Genomic DNA, 25370 nt, shown 5'->3' with positions numbered 1-25370 from the left:
CCACCTCATGGGATTATGAAACATTTGTCTTCCTCTAATTCTGCAGCAGTTTGAGAGACATTCTGTCTCCCTCCTCCTCAAAGCTGCTCCCATCTGCTGCAGTTATTCAACACTGTGTGTGCACCAGTATGGCACACCCACCTTCCATTTTGCAGTCCATTCAGTGAAATTTCCTTTTTTTTGGCAGGTGTGGGGGTGAGGGGCAGGCAATCTATCTGTGGGTGCCAAATTACTATCTTGTTGCCTGCTATTCTTGGAATGTCTCTGAAAAATCTTGCTATTAGTTTTTTCACTGAACAGGCATAGCAGCTTCTGCCTGCAAACCTGATGGAGTAATAGCAACATCGCTGCAACAAAGGCTGCTACCTTGGTAACGCCAGGGAAATTAAAATGCAGTGCCCTCAAATTAAATGCAGAATGCAGTCAGACACGTTGTTGCACAGCTGACCCAGGATATGACAGACCCACGCACAGATACACCTGCTTCACCCATGTAAATGAACCCTTGATCCAGTTCTGCTCAAACCAAGTCTGTTCAGAAAAAGGAAAGGTTTCAGATCACATTTAGACCACTGTATTTCTGACAAAGTGGGATCAGATGTACCTTAAATGATAGGGGAAGCAATAGCCTGTGCAGGCACTGAAAATGAGGAGCCAAAGCATTTGTGAATGACAGAGCAGTAGCTTTTTTGACCCAAACTGCCTGCAGACACATGATGACATTTTTTACTTTGAAGGTCAGAGGTGGAAAAGAGTTGAAAACTGACACTGTCTGATTTACACCCCCTCATTCACCCCATCTCCTCTCAATCATTCCTTAAAATGGTAGAAATACTACACAACCTTTGAGAATTTCCTTTTTAAAAATTGTCCCATTTGTCCCCATCTCAGAAACTGCTCTCTGCTTCCAGTTTTACTCATCCCAGTCTCAAAAATCTTCAGGGTCTGTTTTTAATCCTACCTCAAATAAATGGCAAGTTTCTGTTCTTTAATGAAGCTATAAGCCCACCTAAGTTTGCAACACCTCAGATAACATGGGCCTGGACTCTCAAAATGCAGCTCAAAACCCCTATGTCTGTGTACACAGATGAGCTTAACACACCTCCTGTAGGGCTTTCTTCAGAGTCAACACTACAGAAGACAAATTCTTCAACTCTACATGATTTTTAAAATGTTCTCATTTTTCAACTGCTAATCCTTTATCAAAATTGTTTTCCTGGCTTTCAAGTTACTTCTGAATTTGTTCTCTCTGACCTCGTACTCGACAAGCTTTTATTTACCACTTACTCTCCTTTTCTACCTTGAATAACTTTCTAATAGCACTCCATTGAGAATGAGAGGGAATTATATTGCAAATATTGCCAGCCTCACATGTAACTATTCTTTAAAATCTTTTCATGTGATTTAGCCAAAGACTTATTTAGATTGCTGATGTTTTTTCTCTTACCTGGCAAGTGCATCACACCACGCTGTACTCTGTGTGCATTAGCACTTCTGATACATCTAATGCTTTGTATTTCAGCTCTTTTCCTCTTATGACAGAATTACAGAGTTGCTTCATTTGGAAAAGACCTCTAAGATCATCAAACCCAACTGCTAACCCAGCACTACCAGTGCTACCAGTAACCATGTCCCTGAGTGCCACATCTACACGTCTCTTAAATACCTCCAGGGATGGTGACTCTACCACTTCCTGGAGAAGCCAATTCCAATGCTTAAATTTCTTATTTCCACGAAGAAATTTTTCCTAGTATCCAATCTAAAGCTTCCCTGGTACAACTTGAGGCCATTTCCTCTTGTCCTGTCACTTGTTACCTGGGAGAAGAGGGTGACCCCCACCTGGCTACAACCTCCTGTCAGGCAATTGTAGAGAATAATAAGGCCCCCAACCATCCTGTTCTCCAGGCTAAACCACCTCAGCTACTCCTAATAAGACCTTTGCTCCAGAACCTTCCCCAGCTTCCTTGCCCTTCTCTGGACACATTTCAGCACCTGAATGTCTTTCAGAAGGACACAAAACTGGACACAGCATTTGAGGTGTGGCCTCACCAATGCTGAGTACAGGGGGACAGACAATGACAGCCCTGGTCCTGCTGGCCACGCTGTTCTTGATACAGGCCAGGGTGACATTGGCCTTCTTGGTAACCTGGGCACACTCTGGCTCATGGTCAGTCCATCTTCATACTTCACACACTCACTGTAGTGTATCTTTTGCAGTATCAGAGTGTCCTCTCACTTCTATCGCTTTTTACAATGCTTTTAAGGTAGCTTTAAATTTAATGTTTCAAATAAAAAAAAAATCATTCTGTAATATACATGTTAATTTAGCAGAAACTTATTTGCTGTCATATTGTGATTTTATGATAAGTAACAGTATATAACATTGACATAAGCTTACATACATAATATATGGGCCTCCCGAAATCAGATATTCCCCATGGAAACCATTCATTGCCACAGCATTAGTAAGACATACAATAACTAACCTGCATTCTCAATTTTTCCTTTTTGATACCATTACTCTTATCATCTGTTTACTCTGATTTTTATTGCAGACAAATACATAATATTTCTTTTGCTATTGAAAAATAAGCTAGAGACAAAATAAATAAAGACAGCCATGCTGGTAAGATGCAGCTCTTACCAGAGAAAATTTTCACAGAAAAATATTCAGGAGACACAAGATGGACAAATAAAAAGGACAACTGCAAACTTCTAGCAGAGTTTTCTAGCAAATATGATAATAAATCAGTATCTCAAATGAAGAGAGACACATGCATTAGGGTGTCTGCTCCTCAGCATCTTTCTTTGGTGCACAGACATTTAGTACGAAAACTCAGCCTCCTAGGATGCAGCTTAGCAAATGAGACTCAATTTCCCTAAATGATCAAGATTTTTTTTATTGCCTGAGATTAAAGAAAGTTAGAATTAGCTTAACTGAGAAAAAAAAAATACAGCTGTATTGTTGAACACTGTAGCACGAAAAAACAAGAGACAAGAACCTCACTAGCCAAGGATTTTATTTTTTAAGTCTGTGCTGCCAAAATACCCAATTTTAAAATGGTATGAGGACTACAGAATTTCACAGCATCTTACTGTTACTCAGTTCCACTGGTCAATGATGACCACAGCAAACAGAACCATAGAATACCTGCCTTTCCAACAGCAATTGATGAGAAACTGCTCTAACACTCTAACAGACTATGGCAAAGAATCATGAGATTTATCTGCTCACCTCCAAAAAGTTTCCAAATGTCTTTGCTGACTGCACTTTCCATACAATAGCATTACAGGGCAAGTACCCAATATGGAAATGTACAAGGACCACGCAAAACAATGTCTATTACAACCGTTATACTTGCTGCTAAGCGGTTTTTCCTAATGTTTTTCTCAAGATGAGTATCCATAAAGTCTTGAAAGGGAAAACATGTACTGTCTTTCAAATGATGTGGAAGCCAAAAAAAGCTTTGATTTCTTTAACAAAATTAATGTATGACTCTATTGGACAGTGTTATTGTGCATCCTTTGCAATTAAAAAAAAAGCTTAAAAACTATTATTTTCTTTTCTTCCCTATCAGTTTCCTCTTAGGACTGTGATTTAGTCAGGCATTCTAAGCATGTTTATTTACTACATTCTCTAGACAGCATACAGATCTCCAGGAATTTGAATACCCTACTGACATGATGCAAAGTATATTAAAACAGGATTTCAGCAAAATTCAACGTTTGCCACTGCCCACAAAGTCTACTATTTAAATGATCTTTGGCAGCCTATCAAATGCTTTGGAAATTCAAATCCAGTGACCAGAAACTCTTCTTTGTTTGAAATAGTAAATTATCTGTATTTGAATGCCATTATATAGAGCTACAATAAATTGTCAATATGGCTTAAACCTGTCCCTACAGCAGCTACAAACAGGTAACCCTGCAAAGCATGTCCAACCAAGCATCCTTTTTATCTGTCTGGAAAGAGAAAAAAGAGAACTTACACTGTACTATATGTGAGATTAGGAGGGCAGTGCTGGTATCATTACATGTTAGCCTTCCCTGTGCCAGGTCCTGCTTCACTTGCAATGCAAATAGGTACCTGCAAAACAAAAGTGAACAAAGAGTTACACAAAGCAGGAGCGAAAGAGGGGAAAGTATCCCAACTCTGGCTTTGCACCTTCCCTTCACACTTTGGAATCTACAGAAGTGATCTGAATTATCTAAGTTTAGAGGGTAAATAAAACACAACAGATAGTATATTACTGCCATTAGAGCTGTACATGGTGGCTGCTTTGAAGAACCAAGATATCTCTCTTTTTCTCTCTTCCTCCCTCCATTTGGAATCAGAGCAATGAGATATGACAGTGCTAGAAAACGTGACAGCTATTAAGTATTCAGCTAGAGATAATGCAGCTGCTTCTAACCATGAAGAAATGACAGATAAACCAGTGATTTAGAGTTATCAGTTGGTTCTTGTAGAATACAAAGTGAACTCTAAACTTCCACCTTGGCACTCATTTGAGAATGAGGCACAAAATCTTGATCAAACTACTCTAGCTGGCCCTGATACCTTTGTGGCCCTAATATCTGTCCATGTACCAGCCCTTTCTAACACTGCCTCCAAACCACTTCAGCCATGCAGGGCAATTCTACACTGCCAGCTTAAATGCAGATACAACAGAAGTCCAAGATACTATTTCATCCTTTAAATTTCTTCTTGCTTCAACAGAAATTGGCTTAGTTCCACTCAGTATCCAATTCTTCCCTCAAAAAAAGAAGAGCTAGCAATGGGCATTTTTCCTACAGCTGGTATGAAACCTGAAGTGGTGAGACACACCTGAACAAGCCTTCCAAAGACTGCAGCTCCTCTGGAGAACTCATACTAGGATCGCAATAATTTTAATAAGACTAGATTTTAATAGATTTAGACAAAAGGTCTCATTTGAACAGTGAGTTTCTGAATGAGAAGATGTAGGTACACTAAATTAAAAGGGCAAGCTGATTTGAGGAGTATGGAAAAGTACTTGTGTGTACATACTGAAATAATACAGCAGATCTACATAACATCCTTTTGAAACCTGCAGACATCTGCCTACCCATACAAAATTCACCCTGGTAGAGGAACACAGCACAAAAATGTTAGAATCTCTTCTTCTTCAAGTGGTGAAGCAGTTCCCCATGGATATGCTTTCACATCCTACACTGCTATGTATATCTATTCAAGTCCCTTAGCATACATATTTAAAACCTAACGAAAAAAAGTCATTAGGATTAAGAGACACATCTCCAGGTACAGACAGAGATTACCAAAAATTAATTTTCAGTTCACATAGTAACAAATAGATATGCAGAGTATCTATTCAGAAACAGAAATTAATAATACCTGTTTCATTAATAATATCACATGGCAAGTTTTCATTCATTCGTTTATTCTTTTTACTCTTTTTTTTATTCTTTAGTCTTTGCCAAGTAAATACTCCTTCTTCCTACCCTACATTTCTACTTTTCTCTTTCCAGGCCATCAAGCAATATCAATTTCTTTTTTTCTATTCCAATGCTCTATTGCCAAAATAAAAACACTACAAAGATAAACAGTGAACATCACAAAAGTAGACTTGTTCTTTATAATGCAAGTCATAAGAACACCAGAGCTCTCTACAAAAGAGGACTTTAATAAAAACTAATAGTGAATATTTTGAATCAGAATGGAAACATGTAATTAAATGCTAATAATATTGTAGACCAGAAAAAGAGTGAAAAGTTGCAATGAAGAAATATTTCAACAAAGCAATGTTTCTGACCATAAATTAAGAACCTGCCAGTAAAAAAAGAACCTTAACAGGTCCCTCATACACGTTTGCTCACAGAGAACTAGGAGTTTTTGTGCCAATACAGTGTGAAATTCAAAGCTTAAATGAAGTTTTTGAAATGCACTGAAAATTATTTAAACATTAAGGTACTCTGTCTGCATGTGTGTGTATCTTTCTCTACATTCTTATTTTTAATTTTATTCCTTCTCTGCATTTCTCCATCTCCAAAGTCACACTTCCACCTCTGCAAAACTTTGGCATTTGTGCTGGTTATACAGACAGGGTCCAGTGCTGCTGCAAATCAGCAATTCACACAAAACAGCTCTCTTCCAAATGGGGATGCAGAGTCACACACATCCCTTGGCAGAGGGGCACCCCAGGGTGCCCATACATGACTTGATCATGCCAAACAGAGAACCCTGGCGCCAAATTGCCTTCTCTTGGGGTTAGTAACGCTCTTCTACGACTCCATATCCAAGGATGCAAAGGACTCCTGCACTTTGCAGAACCTCTCAGCACAGACTGCAGCTGAATCTTAGGGCTTGTTTTTTCAGGTGCATTCAAGGCTGGGACAAATAACACCAAGCTAAAAGTAAGAGGCAGTCATCAATCCTCACCCACTCATCTCAAACTCCATTTTCTCCCCTCTGTCCATCAGAGATTTAACAAGAAGAAATAGTCACACAGCTACTAACCTTGTCAGTTCCTCCTGCAGCTGAGCGTGGTCGGGTGGGAAGAATTTTACCACAAACTTTACAACAACGTGCTTCGGTCCTAGGGAAAATGGTAAAGGAAGTTAACAAACATCAATAACAAGCTGGCCAAATACGCACAATGATGTACAAGGGGTGATTCACATCACCTGCAGTGCATACAGACATGCTAATCTCGTGTCCTTTGTTAGTATGCAGGATATTTGGAGACTGCCCAATAAAATTTACACACAATAAAAGAGAACAGTAACTTGGTCAAGGGCTACTCTGCCAAAACCAAGTATGTTTTTAGCAATTCCATCAGTTGATCCAATAAAATATATGTGTATCTACTTTCTTTGCTTCAGAACAGGAGGGAGCTAAAATACACTCTACTTTTGAAGTCCACTAGCAAATTACTATTTCTGTTTTAAGAACAGCAGATCTGTTCCCATTCTTACAAGTATGGCCAGTGACAAAAGGACCAATGCATCCTGTCTTGTGAGAGGGGAGCTGCCAGAGCATACACTCAGACTAATATGACCGGAAAAGCACTTAGAAAAACTGAATCTCAATGGCAAAGCTCCATAAATTAAGAACTTGGCTGATAGTCGACAGAGAAAGAAAATAATCAGAACCTTTCCTGTTCACTTCTACTCTTTCCAGAGCTGGTGGCTATTTACAATTTCCTGTTCTTTCTTACCACCCACTGTAGCTTCCCCCATCCCAACTCTTTCCTCCTCTTGGTCTCCAAACGTCCCAGGTTCTGCAGCAATCTCCACACAGTGGTAATACATCTGCCAGCTCCTTCCCAGTAATAAAGTCTTCCTGTTGTTTTCCTTCTATTCTGATTCCTGCTACTACCAGCCAGCAAGGCATGTTCCTTTAGTCCTTCTCGTACTGCACTCTTTTACTCCACAAAGTTGTTCCCTCCACCACCTCCCCCAGTGACTGACTGAACCCCAGCCTCCCACCGGGTGGGGTCAGCCTGTTCACATGCTCATGAGACATAACTTCACAGGTACATCTTTGAAGGACAGGCCAGAATCAGAAAATAATTCCAGTAACATTTAGTGCAGAAGGTTGAGAATATAAAGATTGCAACTGACAGATTCCCAATTTATTCAAGTACTCTCAGACTGAGGAAAGAAATGTCAACAAGGAAGTACTTACTTCTAATCTGTTTCATAACAGGCTTCAAAAGATCGAGCCACACCTGAAAACAAAAGAAGTTGCTGTTATCATATCCAAACAAACTATCAGAGGAGCATTTTTAATGGCAATGCCTAGATTATCAGTCACGTATTTATTCCAGTGTGGTCATTATGATTCCCTTAATTATATATGGTGGGTTTTCTCTCCAAAATTCTGAGAGGTGCTCAGGAAAGAGCACTGTGAATGGGCACAGCTTTCAAAGCAGTAGACATTCAGAGAGCTGGGAAACAGTGAGGAAATCTCCCCCTCAACTTGTCCCAGACACCAACAATCCCAGCACATGTGGACAGGAGCCATTAATTCTGTGGGAAGAACAACTGAAATGAGGAGTTTAGGAAAAGACAGTCCTATATTGTCATTGGGTTCCAAACCCTGAATGATCCTGAGGAAGGGAAGTGAATGGAGCTGGTGCTTGCCTTTGAGGCTGGGAACGCCGGACAAATGGAGAAATGAGATGGCAGCAGCCTACTGGTATGGAGACCCAAGAAGAATCCCAGGATGAGGTCTGGCCATAAATGTGGAGCTCTGTTGCTGGGCTCCATGGAGGTAAAGGAGCCTCCCTCCCACCACCTGCAGGAGGAATGTCCTCTCAGATCACAGGTGTGAGCAGACCACAGGACAAGGCATGGGTGAGAGAAAGCTTACTTTTTGAGCTATGGAACATCTCTTTTCTATAAACCTGGGAAATTCAGGCCCAGGCATTCTTAACTGGGGACAGCATAACTTCTGCATGTAGTTCACTTGATAACCCATTTTACAGGACAGTGTGTGCGTCTTCCCTTCAGCTTCCAAAAGCAAAGCAGTGTGTGGAAATACAGTTTTGAGAGCCCATCCTGCACTCTCAAGTCAGAAAGGCTGGGGCAAAATGTTACAGAAAGACAAGGGGCAATCACGCAGAAGGTAAAAGCCAAATGATTCACAGGGCCTGGAGACAGCTCATAGTCCTCAGCTGGTAACTACCCATGCCCATGATTTATATTTTGTTATCTCACTAAATTGCCCAGGGCCTCCCTTGAAGACATCTGGAACTTGTGGAAGAACACCTTACAACCATCACAAAGGTTAAAGCCATTAAAAACCAAATTAACCGAGTCTTCCTCTAGAAAAAGAGTATGTATTAGAATTTTTACTTCTTTGACCTTTAGTAATTTTAGATTATGCAGAGACTGAAACATATTCAAAATATCCATTTCCCAAAATCACCTGGGAAGCCAGACAGGAGTAGGCCTGTATCACTGCTGTAACTGCTCCAATGCCATGTGCCATTTTTATTATTACTAATATGAGGGATTCCAGTTAGCAGAGACCTCACAGCCCTGCCCTTTCCCATGCACTAATGTTACTCAATGCAATTCTTCTTATGTTTCTCAGTCTAGGAAAGTCTTTTTCTTTTGTTTCAGAGGTTAAAGAAACTTCATAACTTGGTTATCCAAGAACAGCAATACAGTTTTTAATAATGTGTTAAACAGGTCCTGACACACTTTGACACTTGAATAACTTAAAACTGTTTTGTTTCAGAAAGTTCGTATGTGCATAATCTGCAACAAAGGTCAGGGACTTTGCCAAGTTTAATGAGGGGGAAAAGACACCTTGAATATGAGATAGCCAGTTTACAAGATTACGAGAATAATGTATCTTACTTGATGCCAAAACCAACCAAACAAACAAAACACAAAAAAACCCAAAGCAAACCCACAAAAGACCCACCAAAAAAAAAACCAACACAAAAATCCCCTCTCTTCTCCACAGAGGTGGTTTATGGTACAGCATGAGCACACAAGTGGACCATTCCTCTCTCTACTTTCCCAGTCATCCTACAAGCAAGGCATAACATCCTTGAACAGACTGCTGGATACTGCAAAATGCATGTAGTGAGAAAGGTGGGGCAAAACGACAATGCCACCACAATGTCACCAAAACCCAAGCAATCAAAACTTGTGCATCATGCAGCTCCCACACTGTACTCAAACACCATCAATCTGAGACTGCTTCATAAACTGGAAAGGAAAACTAATGCCAGGACTTAATTAAGATGAATGTTTTTCATTTTCCCCAGAACTACAAGGCTAGATTATTTATTTGTTAAACAAAGGCTGGCATTCCATGATGGTGACCAGATTTCAGCAGCTGGAGAATTGAGGCAGACATCAAATGTGATGAAACTCTGTGAAACCCCAGGCTTGGCGACAGTGCCTCGTTTTTCTCCCTGTCCCAGCAGGAAGCGGAGCACTCAGACCCTCCACAATCATCTCCCATGCAGCTCTTGTCTGCTCCAAGCATGGCATGCTTGAATGTACACAGCTCCCAGGCAACTTGATATACCACTGTCAATATGTCAGATGTGAGATCTGAAGCCTTGCATGTTGAAATAAGCACAGCCAAATCATTAATATATGACTTCACATACATACGATTACATCCAAACAAACATGCTCTAAATATTTATTTTTCCTTTTACATTTCACTCTATACTGGAAAAGCAACTCATTCTCTTCAGATGATACGACTTAAAAATATGCATGTGTGGTTTATTTCTCAGACATACCATTAACTGCAGAGTTTTTTACTTGCACTATGCTTGATTCTACATTATGGCCTTTATGAAACTCAGAAATTTTTAAATCCAATGGGAACATTCACCTCAATTGAATCATATAAACTGGTAACAATAAGTTAAGTGTAAATAAGACTCTCAGAGTGCTGCTCCACATTGAAACAACAATTCATAATCAAATCTTCTGCTTCAGAGTTTCTGTGAGTTGCTTTCGGGTGGTTGAAGGCATTAATTCCACTGAATTTCACCATTCTTGGGGCACAGCTGATTAGATATGGGCAAGGTTTGTGGAGCTCCCCATTTTTCAGAAGCAAAGACTGAACCAATCAGCAAGAACATGGACTGGTGCTCCCAGATATTTGGCCGGTACTTCCCTTTGCAAGAGTAGGGGCCAGCTGAGTTACCATGCTCAATGCATGGATTTTCCTTCAGGTCAAACTGGCACTGTGCTTCAGAGGTTTTGTTCACCTTCCTCTTCCTCAGAGCCCTGCATCCCCCACTGTGATTGTCTGGACATGTTTCCAGCCAGTCAATTCCTGCCACTGTGAGGGCCTCAGGCAGCAGCAGCACCTCAATCTCCCCTGTGTTCTGCCTCAAGCAAATAAACCACTTTGTTTTCACAAGACTGAAAACTGTTAGTTTACTTCAGGTCTCTGAGCAAAATGCAGACAGTCATCTATTTAAAACTTAATGACCTGTGAAGTAGAGAAGGTTGATCAAATGACCTTCTCTATTTTATAGAAAACTAGAAGGCCACTGTATATACAGAAGATGTTAGGATTTGTTTCAGTTTTATATACATACATCAATAATGCCAGAATGCCATTATTAACACAGCTACCTGGACCCTCTGCTGCAATGGTACTGCACAGTCGCACTGTTGAGAAAAGCTACATTAAGCTCTCAAGTTACCTCAAGCATTAGCCAAGGGTATCTGGCAGAATGTTAACCCTTCCAGTGAACTGTGCTTTATGTAATTCCAGCAGCACACTATGAAGTAGATCCCTTCTAAAGACTGACATCCATTTAAAAAAGAATCCTGTTCAATTATAGTTAGCCTAGAACACTAGCATTCTGTTTTAATGTCTATTGTCTAATATCTCTGCCTGCACTAAGGCATGACAGATGAGCTTCCTACAGTTCATTTCATGAAGAAATATTGTTCCTTATGCATATTTTAGCTAGATGGAAAGAACACAGATGTCCGGTGTTTTTTATCAACTGCCCAAAATCATCTCCTTTAGGTCATCCAGGCTACTGGTGCAAAATTCACCGAACAGGCATGAAATCCAATGTACATCAGAATGTACTAGGAGACCAATCCAGGTAACTAGCACCCATGCTAGTGGGTTACATGATAAGTCTAAAATAAAACAAACTTCAAAAAGAAAGTCATTAAAGACTAAGAAGTCATCAGCCTATGGCTTTCTCTGGTACATGATATGGGCAGTGCAATGCCTGAACTGATCTTAAGATTCCTGAGTGTCAGGACCAGGACACCTGCCTGTACCACACAGCTCCCATCCATCTTTGGGGGTGTTCTTGGATTTGCTTTCCTTTTTAGTAACCTTGCAATATTTTATCTATCCCTTTTCTTACCCCATAATATTTTTCATGAACTCTGTCACAATCATTGCAACTTTTCTATCAGCAGAGAAAGTTTATTTCTGCACTCCAAATCAAGCAGGACTATAAAATCAAGAGCTGAGGCTCTGTAACAGTCCAGCCTTTGGCTTCTGTACAGCAACTTAGAAAAACAAAACACTTTCCCAACTTGTGCCTGAATTAGCCATTACTTTCAATGCAGATGAAATCTGACAGGAATAATCAGGTTTTAGAAACATTTCTCCAACTCCACTAGGCTAGAACAATTCTTTTTTAGAAGTCCTTTCCCTTTTGAAGACTGAGGATTAAATATATCTTACAAGTAAGGAGCAGAAGGAGAGAAAACAGTGTGCATGCAGATGAAAACCAGCCGAAAATGATCCTTTTACATACCATCATCTTTTTATGATCTGGAAATTCAAGGCCAAAATAATCGCCTTCAACAAGGTTGAGGTGGTTGCAAACAGCATCATGCAAAACTTTCCCTGGAGCTCTTTGCTGTAAGAAGAAAACAAAGCCTAGGGTTACCAAGATGCTTTTAATTAGTGGCAGAAAAATTATTATGCTAAGAAATTATTCAGCAAACAACACTGCCAAAACTGTTTACAAAAGCAGTGGATATTACAACCATACCCAAGGGCAGTGGACAATAGTTACACTAGTTTTAAAGCTAAAGAATATATCCATCATTCATGCATGGCAGCTCTGAATCAGTCTTTAGTGTATTTTTATTTTTTGAGGAAAAAGCACTGTGAAATAGAAGAGGGGGAGTTGGGATATAGTTTTCTTATGCCTACCAAGGCTAATTCCTGGTGTGAATTTTTATTCTATCCCACAGCCCTTCAAGCGATGTCAGGTGGTGCGTGTACATCTGTGTACAACACAGTGAAACCAGGATGTTCACCTGGCATACAAAACTCCAAGGACTGAGGGTTTGCTGGATGCTGCTTGATATGCAACAGGCTCAAGCCCTGGGTTCTGACTTCAGATGTACTTATCCCAAGCTGCCTGCTGGGAGGCACTGAGGCTGCTCCAGGCCTGTCTGTGCTACCCTGGCAGAGCTGGCAAGTAATTTGGGGGAGTCAAACACACTGAAAGCCTTCCCTCTATAAAGACCAGATGTTCTAGCCCAATATTAGCTCCCAGAGCCACTGCTCTGCTGATTGTAAGGATTCTTTTCATCAGCCCATCCATTAAACCCACACCTGCAGAAAATACTACAAATTACAGTTCACCAGCAAGTCTTCTGCAAAAACCCATCTCTGTATAAAAGGGCCAATCACTGAAATTAAATATTTTTGTTCCTAGGACAAATGCACCTATTTTAACTCAAGAGGCACTGAAACACAGGTCTACACTCACTTCAGAACAAATAATAACCCATTAAATTGCACAAACCCTGCTGTTACAAGAGAACAATCACATCCTGGATTTGCACTCAACCTATAGACTGATCCCCTCCCTTTCAGCCCAGTAAATAATAGAGTAGAACGAAACAGTAGTAACCAAGTGAAGAAAAGACAACCATTACAGGTGGGCAGGTGAGCTTGAGCCCAGGCCCTGGCATCCCCAGGCACTGCCCAGACCAGCAGCCTACTTGAGAGTGGGCAGCTGCTCAATCCCACCCCCTCCCAAAAGCATCATAATGCAGTCTGGTCTCTGTTTCAATGGGATACCAAAAAATAAAGACAGGCTTTTTCCACCTAGATTAATACCCTAGGTGGGAAAAGCATCTTTCCAGAGGTAATTTATCTCACATTCTCTAATACGAACTGTGTAAAGTACATAAGCAGTAGTCAGGTTTACACCAGAGAAATTAAAGTGATGACGTTTTTCTAGGGAAAGCACATTTTTAGGAAGTATGTGCCACCAGAGCAGCGCTGTCACCCTGGTCATGCAGGACGCAATGACTTAACCCTTTAATGCTGGCTGGTTTTGAAAGTCTGAAGGGAAGAGCCAAGCTCACTTCTCCAAAAACTTGCTGAACAGGTTTTTACCCAACATATTCCCAGTGCTTCTGAGAGACGTGAGCCACCAGGAAGTAATATCCACTCAAGCTATTAACTGTTTGTTAGTATTTGGTGTAGCAAACATTAGCCTCATGAATACTGCCAAAAAAACCCATAAAGAATAATCACTGATAAAAGTACTAATTTTTTTAAGCATTCACTGTAACCTTGCAGTAACTGAAGTAATTCAGAGTAAAATGCCAAGAGGATGCAATGAAGGAAGGGAAAAAAAGACCTCTGTTTTTATAGATAGAGCACTTTTGATCTGACACAATTGCATCCAAAGTAAGTCTCAAGTGCAAGTATATTTGAATACACTCACTTCATGTTCTCCAGCTTCATTAAACCAAAAGCATTCCCAGTGTTCACCACCCAGCCTGCACTGACCATTGTGCCTTGCATGTCAGTTCTAACAGAAAGCTTCCCACACCTTCCACTTCATCTGTACACAGGCACAAACATACACACTATCTCAATGAAAGAGCTTCCTGCTAAGGGCACCTCATTGGAGGCCACACTAGAATATTAAACACATTAGGCTGAGTGCAAGAATGATACTATTTACAGCTCTGAAAACACACCTACAAATAATTTAGAAGTAAATACTCCTGCTTCCAGACTAGTCTCAGGTCTTCACAGTTTGGCTGGAGCTGCTAGAGAGAGGAAGAATGTGTTTATCAGTTATGCTCACAGCAAGAAGCCTTCCTACTCCCGCACAACCAGAGGAACAGTAACATGCCAGTGAGTGTGTACATATCTCTAGCTAAAGTACTTGATGGATTTCTGTCTGACAAAGATCAAACTTAATCTTTCCTCACTGGAAAAAAAGTGTCTCTGAGTGCAGATTTTTGACCAAGAGGAAAAAAGGCAGAGAGCCACACCACTCAAGGTTAGCTGAGAAGAGCCTGGCTATCTGATCTCAGGCCGTGAGTAAAAGTCTCTGATGAAAACCTGCTGAGTGTTTTCACAAAGGTTTTTTTTCTTATAGGCATTTAAACGATGGAACAGCAGTCTTGCAGTATTTATGTCATTTGGCATTTTCTCTGGAGTATGCCTCAATAAAATCAAATGCTTCTTACTCTAGTATTTGTAAATACTATTATTCTAAACTCATCTTATCTTTGATCAGTGTATCTCAAAATAAAATCTGACAGTTTCCTCAAAGGAAATGCTGTGCGTATAAAATCTGCTGAGATTTAGAGCCTGATGAAACTCCAGTCTTGCAGGACCAGAAGGAGAAGTACAACATCCGCAAAAGCAGGAACACACAAGGTTTCAGAGAGATCTTGATTCAGTATAGTTCCATGACATCCCTACTAAAAAATTTAAACACAGTAAATTAAAAGCTCAGTCCACTGGGTATGGAAGCAAACCAGGAGTCATTCAGGGCACAGTAAACACAAGCTGACAGAGGGAACATTCAGGAATGAGTGTACCACGCCGATGACATCATCTGAAGTCAACAGTTGTGCCTGACTTCAGCATGGTTACAAGGCCTAGGAGAAAACACAAGTTTTCCACAGAACCTGGAAGGCATTTTCCAACCATGAAGCATGGCCGTGCTGCCATGTCTCAGACAGCAAGTTCCAGGCAAGCTTCACTGGCCTCTGTTCCACAGCCCCATGGCAGCATCTGCCAGAGCCTGGCTGCTTTCCCTGCTCCATGCCAGCACCAGGCTGCTCCATGGGGGTCACTGACACAGAAGCATGGAAGCAATGAAGGCTGGTGGTAAGACTATACCTCCAGACCACTTGCTGCCACAGGCAACCCTGTGAGGCAGCAAGGGAAAGGAAGCAGCAGGGCATGGTACCCTGATGGAATTCAGCCGGGGGAGGGTCACATGCAGTCCCAGGAGCTGGGAAGCACCTGCAGCAGGTGGCAGTTCCCTGCTCCTGTTCCTGTTGACAGACAGATTCCTGTACAACCAATAAAAAATACTGCAGCTCCAGGGAGCAACTCCTCCCACCCCAATGAGCCATCTGAGCACAGTGCCAGGGAACTTCTCCTGAGCAGTACAGGTGTATCTTTTACCCTGACAACAAGGAGCCCTGACATCTGTTTGAACCATCTGAGATGAGGTGAGTCCCAGCCAGACTGATATGCCAGAGAATTACTATTTTTCTCTTGATGTGGTATTTACTTACACCAAAATAATATTAGAAATTTATTACAGTGAAAAGAAGCTCACTGACTTCCAGCTACACATTCTTATTCCTTAATGCATTTTGAACCGGTCTTTCATTTAGCACTGTGAAATCACATTTTAAAAGTAGCTTTACATTTTCAGGGAACGTCAAGTTCTAAATTATGAATAATGTGCATCATCACATTTAGCTGCAAGCTATGAAGGTACCCAGTCAAAACTAGCCCTCTTTACACATTATATATTCAATATTTTGCTGTCTTCTCCTTATTTCAGTCCTACTCACTTCAGCCTCACTCTACTCCCACCAAAATCCAAACCAGTATATTGCTTACGATCTTCCAATGGTGAATATTTTAATGGGTTCAACAATTCTTTCCTGTTCTAGCAAACGCCAATCCTTTAAAAAAATATACCTCTACATACTTGTCTAGACCTTTCTTCGACACGGACTGCAATACATTTAGTTTTTAAAAAAAACCCAGAAAGTACATGGCTATATCTGATAGCCATGATACAAGATATCCAGAGCTTTAAAAGAAGCAGGTTTGGACACATTAACACAACCTCCCACAGTTAATTCAGCAATTATTTCACTAATTATGTACCAAAAAATAAGTATATATGTTTATGGTCAAATAGAGATTTCACGATTTTTTATCTGTTCAGCAAAATAATCTCCTATCCCAGCTTAAACAAGATCTTTGATTGAAAGGTTTTTGTTTATTTGTTTGTTTTTACATTACTGAGCAGTCATACCAGCTTAAAAGAACCAAATAAAATAAACACTTTCTTCTGAACATTGAAAAATGTAAGTCTGATTTTTGGTTGAAGTAAGAAATAGTTTCATGTGGAAACAAAGACTACTCTGTTCTCCTTCTCTTCTTCAAAACTGGAATGGGTCAGAAAGAAGTTTGGGTTGTTTTGGGTTTTAATTACACTTGCTTGTACTTGCTTTTGCTCATAGGAGAGAAAATAATTCCTTTATGTTAATCTTAAAGAAAAAGGTACATCCATTATTCACACCTGCCACCACATAAAGGCAGGTGTTTCTTCCACTGATGCCCTCTTCCTATCATATTCTGGGTGCTCAAATGGTCTAAAATGAAATGTGACAAATTGGTCATGCTAAATATTTTACAAATACTTATATACTCTATGGCACAAAGGTTAAGCACAAGGTTTAAAATGTATTTGGTCTTTCAGGGTTAATGACCTAAAAAAAATCCATTCTACTGATCAGCCTTTTATCAGATTAGCCAAACCAGATTGCCAAATTATTTTTATACTCCAATTTAACAACTGCATTGAAATGATTGTGAAAACTTCATTCAGTAACTTCATTACTATTCCTGAAGTCATACACAGTTGTAATCACTACTAAAAATAACAACCCCACGCTCTTAACAGCGTAACTTTCTCAGTTATTTGAAACTGTTAAAAAGTGTGTACAAGTCTACAGTTTTGAAATGAAAGAAAACCAACCAAGAACTGTTTGTGATAAGCAAATAGTATAAAAATAACCTAACAGATGAGACTGAGCATAGGATTCTAAAATAACTGTCAGAAATTTATACTTCAAAGAAGGCTCAAAAACTACTCACAGGAGAACAATGCTGTCAGCATCTGAAGACAAATTTCATATTTTAAATAGTTCTCCTTACTGGCATAAAATGAAATGCATAATTAATATTTAGCAAAAGTCTATTTCCTGAAAGGTGGGATTAAAGGCAAAAATCACTGGTCTGAGTGTTGTTGCTCTGGACCTAATACTGCCAAGACACTTGGAGACCCTCTGCCCTTCTTCTCCTCTCCTCCCTTTCAAAGCGTAGGTGCTAATCCTATAGGAAGGATTAGATGACTACAAAAATAGCATTAGACCACCAAGATAGCTCTTACACCTGGGCTTACTACTTTTTACCTGGCTGTTCAGCTCAGACTGGGTAGTTGAGAAGTGTTGGAAGAAGTGTGATTCATCACTCCTACATACCAGGCCAAAGAAGGGCAGCAAAGCGACGACACCTTTGAACAGAGCAGCCACACACTCCCACCCCTGCTTCTGAGCAGAGGACCTGCAGCCACCAGGTATGCATCCCATCTGAAAAGAGGCTGCAGGAGAGGCAGATTTTTATGATAACCTAAAGGCACCTCATTCCTTTTAAGATATTTTCCATTTGAGTAGTTGAGGGCTCCACTGCTGGCACGTATCCCACGTGCTTTTGCACAGACTGTGCACATGCCATCAAAGGGCAGACTGAGGCCAGAAGCAGCAGCAGAATAAGGCTCTTATGCTGCCATAAAAACAGATTGATCATCTGCTGTGTGTGTACAATGAGACTATTTAGGGTTCTTTTCTTTCAAGATTTTAGTGGACTGCTTTTACACTCACCACATAAGTTGTATTCCCTTAATGCCACTGGCTGCCTTCCACATTCTCTGATGTACACTTTTACCTTTTGGTCAGTTTTGGTGGTGGTGGCACCTTTTCTTAAACAGCACAATTTTAACACATGGTAGTTTTTACTTCAGGTATGTTTTACTGCCCTTAAAAAATGCAGCTGCAAAGTTGAGCTCCTCCCCCCACCACCACCTATCAGCTATGACAAACTTCAACAACAACTATTTTAGGAACTTCTTTGCTAACCAAAAATCAACATAGTAAACAATTAGTGAGGCAAAGACTACAAGGAGAAGGGGTTTAATAACCCTCTCATTTGCTTGAATTTCTAGCATGGTCTCCAAAAGAAAACTGCAGTTTTCTATATTTAAAATACGGATTTGCTATTGCAACCATGGTCTTGGATTTCTAATCATGACAAACTGGTTTATGTCAAAATATTTTCTAAAATAGGCAGAAGCAGAAGGACTGCTCTTTCACCTTAAACTCTCTTTCAAAGCCCAAAAATCAAATTCAGTAGAAATAGCCAACATTAAAATTTAGGTGAACAGTAAATACTACATTATCCGCTTCAATAGTTAAATGCTGTGGAAGAAAAAAGAAAAATATTATCTAGCAAAGCTAATGAAAAGTTTTATGACGAGGCTATTTTCAGTAGTGCTTGGTTAAGCTTTCTCTTACAGCAGAGCCCGACTAACACAAAACTCAGCTACAGTAAATCCTCAGGTAACTGCACATCTCCATAATTACAGTACAGTAAAGCTATGGAACTGGAGCCTCTGCTTGGTCTATTTTCACTTGGCTCATAAAACAGCAGCTTTGCACCTTAACAGGCAAACACCACCCACACTGTATTTATTATATATGCCATTTAAACAAGCATGAGAGGACACAAAAGCAGAGGAGAGATGGGCTGGGCACCTTCAGAACTGAGCTTTTCACATCACAAACCAACATCATCTCCAGGTGTAATCCTTCAATAATTTGATTTCTTTGCAGTTCTTATAAATGCAAACTGATATTAATACTGATTTTATTTGCCATCTTTCAATTATTCAAATTTCTAGTGGACAAGATGTTTGTTACTGCAGAATCAGCAGCAACCACCACAAAGGTAGTGGAGCATTTTGTAAAGAAAAAAGAGATGGAAAGGAGCAGATTCATGGAGCCTGGAGAACTTCCTCCTCCGGTAGCTGTAGCAACAAAATTTCACAGAATTTGTTTCACACATTCATCCCTCTTTCATTAATGCCAAAGAAAAACTGAAACTCACTGGCTAAATGCTACAAACCATATAAACCAAAAATATTCAGCTTTTGGCTGCAGTAGTCAAAGGACACATCTGTTTATTACAAAATGCATTAACAAAATACTTCATGATTAGTTTCCTGGTTCACTGGTTCCTTTGGCTCTGTTTACAGCATTTTAACTAGCTGGCATCTAACTCTCAGTTAAAAAGTAGAACTGATCCTGTATTAACTTTTCTGTACTGATTTTACAAGATCCTACACTTCACACATATGCAACTAAAATTCACTTTATCAATTTAAAAGTGGTGCTCTGATCACATCTGCTTTTATGAATTCAACTGGAAAACTTCATTCTTATCTGCCTAAAACTTCTCTATGAAATTGTCCCGATGGAGACAACACATTGCTTCCCATGAAATGTGAATGCTGATCTCAGTAATGCCAAAAAAACCCTAAACCCAACTCCAGGTCTCTGCAGAAGCTAAGTAGTCCTCCTGGAAAAAACCAAACCTTGTTTCTTGTAGTACAGCCATAACTTCCTTGAGATAGGTGTAAAACATTTGTGGGAAATAAGCAGTGGCAGAGCAAGTCTTTTAAATAACTATTTAAGGCTGCAAAATTTCACACACCAACAATTAAATTCTTAGACTTCCAGTGGGAAACTCTTGGCAGCATGACTGTTACTAAAATTACCTTCCTCGAACATCATTAAAATGCACAGTGTGGACCAAAAAACTGAGGCATTAAAAGAACAATGAGAAAAATTACTAAAAATATGTCATCTTATTTCCTACATTAGCTCCTGTAAATGCTGAATCATCTCTGCCTAATTTTACTAGCAAAACTAAAAGTGGTTTGTGGCTGTTGTTCATCCCCTTAGCAAGGCAACCATCCACTGCTGGAAGTAACTATTCTCCTTTCTGAGGAGTAACACCCACATGATGTATTCCAGCCTCAGAGCCTTGACACTTTTTTTTGCATGGTGATAACTTGCAAAAACCAGAGCCAGCCCATCACAAATATAAGATCTTGGTGTGAGTTGCAGGGCAGATGCATTAAAGAGTGCCTTCCTCATGATCTGAAACACACAACTTTGCAAATCAGCATGGAGGAAAGGTGGAAGGCAACAATACTTTTGTGCTACATGGCTTTTTTAAAACCAGGTGCATGCTCAAAATTCATCGCTGAAAAGCTGTGTCCAGTTCAGAGGGGCAATAAGAGAGGGAGTCACACCAAAGCCATTCCAGCTATGACACCAAAACCCTTAATGGAGACACAGGGAGGCCAGCAGGCATCTCTCTAATGAAGATCACCTCTGAATTATCTATGTTTAATTGACAGCCAAGAGTGTTACTGGGCAGATGTCTCCATCTGCCATGAGCTGCACCTCCACCACGAGGCTCTGCCCGTAGGGATGTGCCTGCCAGCATTCTGCAGCACTAGGATGCCCACAAAACAAGCCCAGCTTGTGCACTGTGGGCACTGGCTTTGGAAAGCACACCACAAGATTTGTTTTCAGAAACTAGATGGGAGTTTGATGTGAAGCTGATAGAACCTCATATTTCAGAACGTTTTCTTTATGGAAAGCTGTTTTACTAAAGCTGAACTCTGGAACCAAGCATATACTTGTCAAATAAATGTTGATATTACTTTCTCTCCCTGCAAGCAAAAAACTGAATGAGTTTAACCCCCAGCCCTGGCACTATTTAGTGGCACACTGTGCTCGTTGTTTCTTGGGAAGAGCTGCAACTGAGGCTCAGAACACTCATTAAAAATACCTCAGATTGAATTTCATAGCCCACAACTTTTGAAAAGGAATATAATGGCACCATTCAGTGCTTTCAGTGTAATTTAGCAGCGTAGCAGCCAGCGCATAATTGGGGATAAAAACCCAAACTCTGTGACACCCCTCACCCCTTGCCTCCCACTTTTACCACTCCTCTCTCTGTTTCAAGGCAAAAATCATTTAACCACCTTCTCAATTTTCTTTTTTTAACATTAAGAACTGCTTGCTTCTCTGTTTGTTTTCTTTGCCTGCCCATTTCTCCTCATTTTCTTTAGACATAAGCAAACACTTTGCTAGAATGAAGGAGTAGGCAATTCTTAAGCCATCAAATGTAAAACCAGAACCTTTATATATAGACTGGAAACATGAGATTATGAAGTGTTATAAGAATATGGGAGTTGTTACTATAAAATCAGATTGCAGCCATTTATTATTTCAATTTGAATACATTTTAGTTCAACCATGATTATACTAAAATCCTTTGAAGAAAATAATTTCATTTAAATGCAAGTCCAAGATCTGGGAAAAAACTTCACAACAAACCCAAACAAAAAACAAGAGGTGTTCAGGGAAAATATTAAATCCGAAATCTAAAGAAAAGCCAAATTCAACAGGAAAAACCTTTCCATCCGTTTCAACACTACTATTAATCTCAGAAAGAGCTCCCACCATCCAGGACTGTACATATTTTACTTTTTATTTTATCAGAGGCAGAAAAGCACATTTTAACAACTGGATACAAAAGTTTCCAAAAAGGACAGTCCTAGATGAAGCCTTCAGGCTGTGGCTGTTGCCAAGCTATAATGTAATAATTTTACACCCTAAATCTTTGTCTTCAGCTAGACTTTGCTCCAGCTGGATGCAGTGCCCTGACAGCCAAAGTGCAAGGCAGGGTAAGGAAGACAACCTTGCATGCAATTTAAATTAAGAGTTTCTGTAGGACCCATTTGGTACCAGCCTGTCTTCCAAAACTGATGTGGACTGTGTAAAGAAAAGCTTGGCTGCAGCATTCTGCAACTGCTCCAGACTGGACATGGAGCAATCTTGTATTTATGTGTGCAACTGAAACAGAGATTATCTGAGTTCATGCCTAATGAGCAAAATGCATACCAACAACACATTTTCATGGAAGCAAAACTTGCAAGGGCAAAACAAGTCTCAAAAGCAATCCCTTCTTTAAGTATCTCAAAGGTAGAACTTTAGAGTAGTTTTTTGCCAGTCAAATCCCCAATACACAAGAGTTTTTTGTTTGATTACACAAGACCTGTCACCAACCTGATGGATGTACAGGAAATGTGCTCAACATTTCTCTAAGCAGCCTTGAAAGACCTTAAAACTGAGTATACTTGGAGTCTGATCTGTCTTTTAAACATGCAAAGCACATGAAGAAGTGAGAACTGTCTTTACTCTTAGGGTATTTGCAAGGGGAAGATACAAGCTCTGTTTTGTGCATCACTGAAAAGTGCTACCTTTAGTTTGGGACACAAACTAGAGTGGACATAGGAGTTAGGGGAATTGGTATGGTAAGAGTTACAATAATGGCTGCTTCTACCATCGGATTTCAAAGGCACCTCAATGATGTAGTCAAGGCACAATTTCAATGAAAGATAAAAAATAACTACCTCCCTTTTTAATATAACTAGACAGTTTTCAGAAAGATCCTCAGGAGCTTTTCCACTCTTTCTTTGTAGCCTGCCTGCAACTTGCAGTGTCTCATCACACAGCAGATGCCCTAAAAATTCCATCCATGGGTCAACCTCAGGTCTCTGGAAGGTGGAACTGCTAGGAGTCTAAACTGTAGGAGTCTGATGAATGGTTATGTTAGCTAAAACCACATAGCCATAGCCATGACTGGGGGGAGCACAAGTGGAGTGGTGTCTGTGTGCACTGCAGAAACAGTGACTTCACCTCCAGCCACTTCAAAATCCAAACCTGCCGGGACTGACCTCCATGTTCAACCCAGCATCAAACAGCAAAGCAGCACAGCCAGAGCAGAGATCTGCATATAAATTTGTGGCAAACCAGGGATTTGTGCTCATATCTCTGGGGCAGGAGGAGGTGAAGAGGGAAGAAAGGCCAGCAGGATTTCTAAGCTGTACAGGGTGTCTGTTAACAGCATATGGTCTGAGCCAGGCAAAAGCCTTTCATTTATCTCCAGAGCTTCCTCCTGACTGCAAGCAAGATTTTACTTTTACCTGTGTTGAAGGTGGAACATTCAACTTTCACCTGATTTCCCACCTCTCCTGATGTGCGTGTGTGTACCTTACAGAATTGCCTGTGCCTGCAGTTAATGTGAAATACTTCAGAGACAACAACGTACACCCTTCTGCTTCACTGCTCATTCAGCCATACCAGCAGTTCAAGCTAAGGAGATTCCTAGGAGATCTGCTCTGTGTCACTCAGATAGAGGCCTCAAATATCAAAGGAAAGCATCACCACTTACTATCACAAATGCATAAACACAGCCTCACCACTTACTACCATAAGTGCATAAACACAGCCTCTGAAACACAACTTTTACAGATTCTATTTTGTTCTACTGTGCAAAAATGTTTTCTTTCATGCTCTGTTTAAAAACTGTGTGTTGTACAGAATTAGTTGCTGTGATTTGGGCTTTAGACAAAATTGCTAAAATACATCTTTAGGCACAGCAGGTTTAAAAAGGCAAATGAGCCGTTCAGCTGTTTTTTTCGTAAGGCCAGAATCCAGCACTGCCGTATTAGATACCACTTAGATATAAACGAGCTTTATCAGCAACAACAGACTTCGTGGGAAACAAGCATTCTCTGTTCAAGGTATGTCAAAGAGAAGTCTTTGGGGATGTGCTATCAAAGTCAAACATTAGGCAGCCACAATGAGACTTTTCTGACCACATTTTCAGTCTGAGTTGAATTCCTCCACAAAGAGTTTTAATCCCTTTAACCTTGAGGATAATGTGTGTAGCTGGAAAAGGATTTGATTTTATCTAATTTGTGGGTTTTTCTTAATGCTGAAACTCTAGTTCTTATGCCTTTAGAGATAGCATACATCTCATTTTAAATTTACATTTGTAAATGTAATTTGTTAAATGTTAATACCCAGGTAACTTAGAGATTCCTGGACTATGTGAGAGCAATACATTTCATTTACAACATAACAACATAATTGGATCATACAATCATAGAATATGCTGAGTTGGAAGGGACTCACAAGGATTACTGGAGTCCATCTCCTGGCCCTGCACAGGGCCATCCCCAAGAATCACACCATGTGCATGAGAACATTTTCCAAACACCTCTTGAGCTCTGTCAGGCTGGTGCTGTGACCACTGCCCTGGGGAGCCTGTTCCAGTGTCCCAACACCCTCTGGGAGCAGAACCTTTTTCTAATATCCAACCTAAACCTCCCCCAGCACAACTCCAGGCCATTCCCTCAGTCCTGTCACTGGTCACCACAGAGAAGAGATCAGTGCCTGCCCCTTCTCTTCCCCTCATGAGGAAGCTGTAAATGTGATGGGCTCTCCCTTCAGTCTCCTCCAGGCTGAATGGACCAACTGACCTCAGCTTCTCCTCATACAGCTTCCTCTCCAAGCCCCTCACCATCCTCTGGACATTCTCCAATAGCTTTATATGGTTCTCATTTTGCATTGCCCAGCACTGCACACAGGATTCAAGGTGAGGCTGCACCAGTGCAGAGCAGAGCAGGACAATCCTCTCCCCCTGATTGTGCTGCAACTGATTATGACCAAGATGCCTAGTATGAAACTCACTAAATATACTTCATCTCTGCCTATTTTCAAAATGTTTAGGTTATCAATGTTCTCACCAGCCCTCAAGTTCTGCGCCAGCATATATACATACTTTAGTGATCTCCACCAAAACACTGTCTTGATACCAGCTTCAAGAATCATCTTTCTTCATCATAATTTACTTGGAGAAGTAA

General features: G+C 40.4%; 1 protein-coding gene across 3 annotated transcripts in view; it reads right to left on the bottom strand.

Moving 5' to 3' along the window:
• Window positions 1-25370, bottom strand: part of FARP1 (FERM, ARH/RhoGEF and pleckstrin domain protein 1) — a 161544-nt gene that overhangs the window by 56265 nt on the left and 79909 nt on the right. For all 3 annotated transcript variants that reach the window (XM_031059548.1, XM_014308278.2, XM_031059549.1), the window contains exons 2-5: window positions 12258-12362; window positions 7664-7706; window positions 6494-6572; window positions 3990-4087 (exon numbers count right to left, since the gene is read on the bottom strand). In XM_031059548.1, the coding sequence (XP_030915408.1) occupies window positions 3990-4087; window positions 6494-6572; window positions 7664-7706; window positions 12258-12362 (325 nt within the window). The remainder of the gene's footprint in view (window positions 1-3989; window positions 4088-6493; window positions 6573-7663; window positions 7707-12257; window positions 12363-25370) is intronic.

The sequence above is a fragment of the Geospiza fortis genome, unplaced genomic scaffold (genome assembly GCF_000277835.1).
Source record: "Geospiza fortis unplaced genomic scaffold, GeoFor_1.0 scaffold84, whole genome shotgun sequence".
In the NCBI taxonomy this organism is placed as follows: domain Eukaryota; kingdom Metazoa; phylum Chordata; class Aves; order Passeriformes; family Thraupidae; genus Geospiza; species Geospiza fortis.
Note: the sequence above shows the minus strand (reverse complement) of the source record. Positions and strands in the feature narration are given on the sequence as shown.